Here is a 10387-nt window from a genome sequence, read left to right on the forward strand (position 1 = left end):
AGGGGCAAATTAGGAAATTCATGTCCAAATAGCGAGCGACGACCAGTAAAATGGGAACGACGAATAACAACTTTGGCATGGAAATCGATAATAATTTTCACAAATAAGGATCTGAACGATTTTTTTGACGGAAAGTGTCAAATAGTGGGGTAATCTATGTTTTTATTTTTGGTCTTTTTTTAGGTGGTATTTTTTAAAAAAAATGAATAGTTTTTTCAAAAAGTAGTTATTTTTGGGTTGTAAAGTCTTTTATATAATTTAAGAGTTAGTTTTGTAACCTTTAACCACAACACTTGAAACCCACAATTCTCAAAATCTAAGCACTTTTTTTTTTTTTTTTTTTTTTTTTTTTTTTTTTTTTGTAATAACCTTTAAATAACTTCCAATTCTCAAAAAAAAAAAAAAAAAAAAAATTCTACAGCTTCCACTTTTACTATTTTTCTTTTTTAAATATACATACTACATATAATCGTATGTATATTGTGTGCGTTAGCACGGATACAAGAGTTTTTTTCTAACTTCTCACTAAATTCCTCCAAAATTCCAATCCCGCTATTTTTGTGCACTCCTTTTTTTTTTTTTCAATAACCTCCAAATAACTTCCTTTCTCCAAAAAAAAAAAAAAAAAAAAAATCTATTACTTTCACTTCTACTATTTTCTTTTTTCTAACTATACATACTACGTATATTATGTGCATTAGCACGGATGCACTCTAGTACAAATAAACCCAAAGACTAAGGTGAACTAAAAGGGCAGTGCCTTGGCATGCTTCGAAGGGGCAATAGGCCAATAGCCGCGCTAAATATGAAATTCAAAGAAAAATACATAAAGCTTCTACAGTTCTACTTAAACAGTTAAACTTTTCCCACTTCAGCTAGACATTTTCACAAACACCTGGTGAGCATCCAAAACTCCTTTATCTCTCTAAAACCTCCATAATCTGCAATGAAGTTCAAGGCATTCCTGACAGAAAATGGAGTAACCCTTTTAGAGAGAAGATTCATCCCTGCCTTTGAAAAATGGGGAAAATCTGCCATGTTTATCTGACCAAAGATCACACCTTCTTCCTCCACAACCTCCTTACCAATAATGGTGTTCAATCAATTGCCCAATTCAGGATTGATGCTTTGTTCTCTGATTACCACATTACCAGCCAAAGCGAGGATCGTATCGCCTTCTCCCTCGATCTCTCTCTCCTCCTCCGCGCCCTCCGATCAGCCGCCGCAATCTCCTCCGCCGTTGATCGACTCCAAATTAAGCTTGTCAAGAAATTACCCCCAAATTCTACCAACCCAATGCCTTTTCTGACATTTGAGACTAAAGGGTATGCTTCTGCTGTGATTCAGGACATTCCAATATCGAAACCCCTTTCGAGGGCTCATGTTTTAGAGCTCCAAACTGCTCTGGATGATGCTCAAGATCTACCAAGAACCCTAGTTGGGGTTAGTGAATTGGATAGTTTGCTGAATTTTGTTGAGAGGATGAAGCAATTGGGTGATGAAATGGGGGTTGAGATTGGTAAAAATGGGGAATTGGGGTTGAAGGTTTCAAGCAGTTTGGTTAATTTAGGGGCAGAATTTAAGAGATTGATGATTATTGGAGAGGATAGTGAGCAGATTAATGGTGATGGTGGGATGAATGTGTTGGTTAGTATGAAGCACTTTGTTAAGTGTTTGCAGTGTCATTTGGCTAAACCTGATTGTGCTTTCTATGGAGTTGGGTCTCAGGGTGGTTCTTTGACTGTTGTTTATCAGTTCTTCGTTCCGGGGTCGAGGCAGACTGATAAGTCCATTAGCTTCCATTGTAGGCTTCCAGTGCTTGATCCTGGTTCTTGAGTGCATATTATAACCCTTTCAGGTTTTGACATTTCTGGTTCATCTGTAAGTTTACTGGATTCGGAATTTGTTTTTTAGTCCCTAAGAGTACAAATTGTTGGATGTTGCAACTTTGATATGCAAAGTGTGGAATGTTTGTTTCAGTGTGTGTTTATTCTCGTTTATATTTAGAACTATGTTTAGGAAAACACGACGTAATCTATATAAAATCAGATGGTGTGATAGCCTTCTTTGTGACCCCATGGATTACTACTGTCCAATGATGCAAGTGCTTCATATACTGTGTATCTCAAAAGCACAAAATGAAAAATAAATTTAGTACGACAATAAGAATTGACCACTTCTGGTGCAAGAACATAATAGTTCTTCGTATGAGAATATCACTGACTATACGTTCAAGCTTCATCATCTAATGATGCTGTTTCTTACTCAACCAAGGCAAAGAAAATTCCAAACTAACACTGAATAAGATTGTGCAAGAGTTGGAGATTCCTTAGCGTTAACTGCTTTGATGCTTTTTCTCCCCTGTGTTATTTTTAAGAGGCTTCAAATCAGGTTCCGAAGCTTGATTCTGTATCAATATCAGCTAAAAGGGATCAAAGCATGCCCGCAAAATGTATTAAAAACAATAAAACAAACTGTGAAGCATATAAGAGCTCGAAAGAATAAAAGCATGGACAATAAGTCCTATAAACTCTAAATTCATGGCTAAATGTGGACAAAAAGTGCATTCAGAAAGTGTGAACAGAACCAATCATCAATCTTACTACTAAAATTACTGTTCTTTGCGTATCATTCTGCTTGTTGGCCCTTGCATGCAGGGACTTGCTTCCAACGTATCCACATTTGCATATTGTAACAAGTCATTATCTGAAACTTTCAGTTGCTGATGAGTGCTGCTACACTTGATGCGAAAGATTTTTATCAGTACTTGGAGGCTGTCCCATCATCCGTATGTCCGAACTCACTCATGCATCATGTGGTTGTTGGTTCTTCGTTCCAAGGCTGAGGCGGACTACTAAGTACTAACTACCATAGGGACTTGTAAAAATTGTTCGTCCCATATATGTTTAATGCGGATTAATACAGTGTGAGGTACTACTAACTACCATAGGTAGTTATAAAAATTGTTATTCTACTACGAAGTAAAATAATTTGTTTAATTTTAGGCCTGCAATTATTTTAGAATACATTGACACTACTCGTAGTTGATTCGATTAGAATTTATTAGTATTATAATTCTACCTACAGAATAGTATCTAGGAAAATGAAAGCGGGAAAGTGGAACGCACGTATAATAATTAAACAAATTTGGAGTGAAAAAAAATGATATAATCATGTAGATTCATATCCATTATTTAACAAAGCTGGCCTGCTACAGCTAATTCATTAATGTAAAATTTAATAGTACTAGTAATTGCCTAATTGGAATTGTTTATATATTAATCAAACCCCTTAGCTTGGCCTATATATGTGGTTGATCCAATAATCCCGCCAACTTCAATTCATTCAACTCTATCAATGTATTTATATAAATATAAGTACACAAAATGAGTAATTGTTGTTTGGTGTTGGTATATCCTTGATGATAGCCATGGTTATGCTAGTTACGCCCTATATCGTATAGTCAACAAACTCTGCACGTGTACGTAAAGATGGCACTAGGTCGGGCCAGCCCAAGTCCCCGTCACGGCCCAACACGAAAAAGCATGGCACGGTGTAGGCACGGCACAACACGTTACAGTGCATATTGGGCCGAGGGCCGAGCCTGAGCCGCATTTATTTGGGAGAAGCACGATAAGGCACGACACGACAAAGGACGCTAAAATCAATGAAATTTTGCTTAAGCACACAAGCCCGACACAGTCCAGCACAATGGCAAGTGGGCCTAGGCCATGCACGGGTCAACCTTTTGAAAATTTCGACACGCCCCGACAAGGCACAAAACTCATGAGCCGGGCCCAACTAACTCCAAAGTACGTGGGCCTGACACGAGGTATGATTCGGCACGGCCTAGAGCCATCTTTACGTGGTGCTAAAGATGGTACTGGGTCGGGTCGGCCTAAGGCTCGTCACGGCCCAGCACGAAAAAGCAAGGCATGGCACGAGCATGGTGTAGGCATGGCACAACGTGTCAAGTCGTGGGCAAGGCCTAGGCCGCCTTTTTTGGGAGAAGCACGATAAGACACGGTACGACTTGGTCCGGCACGACAAAGCACGCTAAAACCAATGAAATTTTTCTTAGGCACGCAAGCCCGGCACGGTACGGCCCGATGGCATGTGGGCTTGGACCGTGCATGGGCCAACCTTTTACAAATTTCGGCACGGCCCAACATGGCTTGAAACTCGTGGGCCGAGCCCAGCTAAGTCCAAAGCATATGGGCGTGACACGAAGCACGACCCGGCACGGCCTAGAGCCATCTTTACGTGGTGTACATATACCCGCTAAATGTTTGAAGGAGACCGAAGAGAAGGAGCTTATGGTGTAAAACTTCTCAACAACAGGCAACCACTATTGTCGTCAGTGCCAAGGGGAAAACTGTTGATACAGCTTCGAATCTACTTCATACTTCGATGATGTATGGTCGAGCCGAATATAATCTTTGCAATCGCATTATTATTATTATTATCTTTGTTGTTGTTGTTGTGTACTTTTATTATGATTTATTGTTGTTATTATTATTTTATTACTAAGTACTATTATTGTTATAATAAGAAAGTGTGCAGTAAGTAGTTGCATGGAGAGCAAATCTCCCGGCAAATTAGACTAAAGCATAGGGATATAACAGAATCATTGTTCAGAAATTCATGAAAATGTAAACATATATTGGCTTCAATCATACTCGTATGAACATAAAAATAAACAATGAACGAATTTAAGGCCATAAGACTCGTGCATAAATAATCAAGAGCAAATTGTGTAATGGCTAGACTAGTTCACTAATCCTACCTTGCTATTCTTATGTTCTCTATATTGAACGCAAAATTTCAACTCATTAAACAACTCTTCATTAGTAGCTTCTTTCCCAGTAATGATAATAGACATATCTTCAATTATGGGTTTCGTCCACATATAGCAAGGCGCAGTACAACAGCAACAATACCCCAATTCCTCCGTAAACTACCGCCTTCGTGGGAGAAGAGGGGGAGAGGCAAGGATGAAATTCTGCAACCTTTCATCTTACATTGAAAGAGGCTATTTCATTTCAGTATGATATGCCAATTCACAATTAATGAGAGTTTGAGGAGCCATTTTAATACATTCTGTGATAAGTAAAAGACTAAAACTAACCATATAAAAAAGGAAAATTTGTCAGAAAGATCTTTTAGATAGGTTTTTTTGTTGTAAAGTTCCTTTTATAAAAAAAGTGGCGCAAAAGGTCATTTTATCACACTTAGGTTGTGGCGAGGTTCCTTTGACCGGATTCTAGCCATTGACTTAATTTTTTCCGACCAAAAAAGTCACGTGCACCACTTAAAATCCTATTTTTTTCCCCATTTACCCCCTGGCCTGGTTCGATTTGTCTTCAAATGCCTTCAATTTTAATGTGAGGGACTAAAATTGGAGTTTGATGATTTTTTTTTCACAAAATAGCATTCGCATTGAGGTTGATGATGAAGAAATTAGGGTTTAATAAAGGGAAAAGAGGGTAACAACCCCTAGGATCTGAGGATACCCGAAAACCTAGACCTCAATAAAGACCTGCTTAGACGCCTCTTACCCAGACCCTTTTTTCTTTTAGTAAGGAACTTGCTTTACGACTTAAGGTCTCTTGTCTCTGGCAACGGAGTTCTTCTTTGCATTCTCTTCTTCGATAAAGTCACCGAGTGATAAAAATTCCTCTTCATTCTGTTGTGCTCAGTGTCGGATTCAAACTTCTTTGTTCTTTTTAAGTCTTCTTTTTGCATAGAAGAATGTAACTTTTGCAAAAACCGGTCTTTTAGTAGTAGGTGGCATTCCTTCATGCTTCCTCATTTCTCAATATCAGTATCACACATTTCTTTCTTAATTAAAAGAAGTTCTTTGTTTGATGTTTTGATGATCTATACATAGGCGTTGTTGTATTAAAAGAAAGGAGAGTGAGTTCCGACTGAATGAGCTGATATGAGCCCAGCCAAGATAAACCTCCTCTTTGAGCCTAGAATTGAATGGCAAGACTCAATGAATCCAGAAAGAAAGAGGGCACGTAAGGCACGACAGCTTCCTCTCGCGCTCGCGACGATCGAGAAGAAGGTTCGAAGGAGGCCGAGTAGTGAGATGCAATTCGCATCCGTTGGTAGTTCGGCTTGGTAACCGTGTTGCGGCCACTAGATCATAAGACCTTAGGTGCACCTGAGCACGATAGCGTCATAAAACGGGGTTAACTACCCCAGGGGTGGACGTTATTGCGAACCACCTGATTACCAGTAAAAAAAACATTCTATTGAATTAATATATTTCTCTATTATTTTTTAATACATCCTCAAAAGAGGAAAAGCTCCCTAACCTTAATAATACAAGAAGGGTATGAGAGGTTTGTTAAAACCTCTCAAGCAAAAAAATGGAATGAGAGACTACGAAAGTGAGTCAAACCCACAGAGAAGGAAAGAAAAAGGATTTTAAATGGTCACGTGCAAGGCACGTTACTTTTTTTTGGTCAGAAAAAAAAAGTCAATGGCCGGAATCTGGTCAAAGGACCCTCGCGCCACTAGTAGAAAAATGCAAATGGGAAGCGGTTTGGACCCCTAATGGGAAGCGGTTTTGAACCGCTTCGGCTTGGGGGGCTCGCCAATGTCCATTTAAAAGGGAAGCGGTTCAAACCGCTTCCCATTGTTAGGGAATGGGCAGCGGTTTTGGCGCCAAACCGCTGCCTATTCCCTTTTTCATACATGATATGAAAATGGAATAGGCAGCGGTTTTGGCGCCAAACCGCTGCCTATTCCTATTTTCATACATGATATGAAAAAGGGATTAGGAAGCGGTTTGGCGGGCCCTTTAACCTTTGATGATTTAAAAAATTATTATTTGAAATAATATAATAATTATATTAGTGACCGTATAAATATTATTAGTGACCTATAATAATAGCTGTAACCTGTCACAATAATTTTAATATTATTAATTAATAATAAAAATAATATTATTAATTAACAATTAAATTAATATTATTAATTAATAATAATATTAATATTACAAACAATAATACATTGGTGTATAACAATGAAATAATTATATATATATAAAAATACTAAGATATCATTTACAAATACTACGTACTACTTATCAATTAAAGTTAATATCTAAAAAACATATATAAATATAACTACGTACTTATAAAAATAAAGTTCACAATTCTAAATGCCATCAAATGTCACGAAAAAAGCCCACATGTCCTTAATTTCATTAATTTCTTTGCTTGTTAACGAACCTTCCTTTTGAATCTTGCAAACCTTTAGGAAAAAAAAAAAACCAAACATTATCATTAGTACATGCATTGAAATCACATAAACAATCATGGAAACAAGTTTTGGGACCATTTAGGAACAAAATAGAACCAACTAAGGCCTGTAGGACCTATTCCTTGCCTATTTCGTACATTGCTAACCAAATGGACCATTTATTTGTCATAACATGTCTATTATAGGTAGTTATAGGTGTACATGCATTGAAATCACATAAACAATCATAGAAACAAGTTGTGGGACCATTTATGAACAAAATAGGACCAACTAAGGCCTGTAGGACCTATTCCTTGCCTGTTTCCTACATTGCTAACCAAATGGACCATTTCTTTCTCATAACATGTCTATTATAGGTAGTTATAGGTGTACATGCATTGAAATCACATAAACAATCATGGAAACAAGTTTTGGGACCATTTAGGAACAAAATAGGACCAACTTAGGCCTGTAGGACCTATTCCTTGCCTATTTCCTACCATGGTAACCAAATGGACCATTTCTTTGTCATAACATGTCTATTATAGGTAATTATAGGTGTACATGCATTGAAAAGACATAAACAATCATAGAAACAAGTTGTGGGACCATTTAGGAACAAAATAGGACCAACTTAGGCCTGTAGGACCTATTCCTTGCCTATTTCCTATCATGGTAACCAAATGGACCCTTTCTTTGTCATAACATGTCTATTACAGGTATTTATAGGTGAACATGCATTGAAATCACATAAAAAATCATAGAAACAAGTTGTGGGACCACTTATGAACAAAATAGGACCAACTAAGGCCTGTAGGACCTATTCCTTGCCTATTTCCTACATTGCTAACCAAATGGACCATTTCTTTCTCATAAGATGTCTATTATAGGTATTTATAGGTGTACATGCATTGAAATCACATAAACAATCATGGAAACAAGTTTTGGGACCATTTAGGAACAAAATAGGACCAACTTAGGCCTGTAGGACCTATTCCTTGCCTATTTCCTACATTGCTAACCAAATGGACCATTTCTTTGTCATAACATGTCTATTATAGGTAGGTATAGGTGTATATGCATTGAAATGACATAAACAATCATGAAAACAAGTTTTGGGACCATTTAGGAACAAAATAGGACCAACTAAGGCCTGTAGGACCTATTCCTTGCCTATTTCCTACATTGCTAACCAAATGGACCATTTCTTTGTCATAACATGTCTATTATAGGTAGTTATAGGTGTAAATGCATTGAAATCATTAAAACAGTCATAGAAACAAGTTTTGGGACCCGGATGGTGGCCCGGGCTTGGTATGCCATGCCTGTAGTTTTGTTCGGTGCTTGGTATGGCATGCTTGTGTTTTGTTTGGTGCAATAATGGAAGCAAGTAATAGATGGAAGAAGATAAAATCGTACCTCATCAAGGTGTTGTGCTTCCATGCAAATGTTGATTATGTCAAGCATAAACCTCATCACGTATAGGGCACAGTCAACTCCATTGTCTTGTTGCGCACACTGACATGCCACAAAGGTAATCCAATCATTCATAGCCATAACCGATCCCAAGTTTATTAAGCAAATCAATACATCAAGGCATAATTACCTTTGCATATATCCACGTAGGACCTGCAACAAAACGACAATTTAGCTTCTTCATCACACTTTAGGAAAATAGGTTCAAAGTTAGAAACATAAATACTCTATGATTTAGGTGAGGCCATTCAACAGTAGGAAGTGTTTCGGGGTTTTTTGATGTCCTGCGGGAGAGTTACAATTCCGAGACTGGAGCCGGACGCCTGTACCTGCAAAATAACGGAGACTCCTGGTGGTGGGAGCTCCGCCTCCAACGGTCAAGTTAGTACTTGATTAAGGAGTAATTAATGTGGAAATTAAAGTGATTGGGTCTCTCTAGGTGAGAGTGTTTAATGTAGGTAATCTGCTTTGTTAGAGAGATCAGCCGGTTATTACTGTGTGTAATTAATGTGTTTTTTCGTAATCTCCCTTAATGAGGATTAAGGGAGGTATTTATAACCTTGGGAAACGTGCCCATCCTATAGGTTAACCTAGGGCTGATTGGGCTTCCCTCGGAAGTTGGGCCTGGGTGGCCGGTTTCTCCATTAGGCATGGAGTATGCCACTTTTCATGACATAATAGGTCCAAGGTGGACGAATAAGCGCGTGCCACGTGGCAAGCCCTGACAGTTCCAACTGGGGGACACTTGGCAGGACCTGATTGGCCCACGTGGCGCATTCCGATTGGTGGGAGCAAAATCCCCTAATCATTTGCCCCTCACAGGTGGCACTGTAACAGGCGACGACCTTCTACAGGTGTCAGTCGGCGAAAGGACGAGAGATTTTCCTGCCCAAATTTTGAATTCTGAAAGTGACCCTTCGCCTTCTCACTTCGCCTATATAAGGGAGGATTGTCTTGAGTCATTTTCACACTTGAGAACTTTGAGAGAGAACATTCGGGCCCCTGAACTTGCTCTGACATTTTGGACCTTTTCTGCCTACCGCCTGTTCTGACAAGCCGACTGCACAGGATTTTCAACACTTCATCAATCGTCACTCGTTCAGGTAACTGTCGGTTCTCTTACTCTTAATTTTCTTTTTATTTTTTGAAATGGCACCACGGAAGCACACGACACGACCTAGGTTAGTGATCAGCCGGTCACCGGGGACGGCTGAATCTAGGACTAGGAGTGCCGCCTGCCCTTTTCCGGACCCATCTTTGCCCTTTATACAAAGTTCGACTGTATCTGTGTCTATGTAGAGCAGGATGGCCAGAACGAAAAAGACTGCTAGGATCTCAAATTCAGACGGCTCCTCCCATAGGGTGCCGCTTAGTGAAACATCTGACCAGGCGCCAGATGTGGAAGTGAAACAAGGCGGCCTGAAAGCCGGCAATTATGTGGGAGGAGTCATAGTGACCCCTTCCCATTTAACAGTTAACAATTCTGCTCCTTTTCAAAGAGAGGAGGCGGGCCCCTCCGGGAGAGGGGAGGAGTCGTCCTCTTCGGACTCGTCAGAGGACGATTCCGAGTCAAGCTCTTCTGGCCATGCTTTGGACACAGAAGAGAAAAACAGCCGCCTGCAAGAGGCTAGACTTTCTCACGCAGTTGAGAAGGGGG

At 39.3% G+C, this 10387-nt stretch overlaps 1 protein-coding gene across 1 annotated transcript; it reads left to right on the plus strand.

Moving 5' to 3' along the window:
• Positions 1-413: 413 nt before the first annotated feature.
• LOC110718160 (checkpoint protein hus1-like) lies at positions 414-2150 on the plus strand. The gene is given in 2 exon segments (XM_021896961.1): positions 414-1013; positions 1016-2150. Coding segments are annotated over 2 exon segments (888 nt in total). The 5' UTR covers positions 414-946; the 3' UTR covers positions 1837-2150.
• The last annotated feature ends 8237 nt before the right edge of the window (positions 2151-10387 follow it).

The sequence above is a fragment of the Chenopodium quinoa genome, unplaced genomic scaffold, assembly GCF_001683475.1.
Source record: "Chenopodium quinoa cultivar QQ74 unplaced genomic scaffold, ASM168347v1, whole genome shotgun sequence".
Classification (NCBI taxonomy): Eukaryota; Viridiplantae; Streptophyta; class Magnoliopsida; order Caryophyllales; family Amaranthaceae; genus Chenopodium; species Chenopodium quinoa.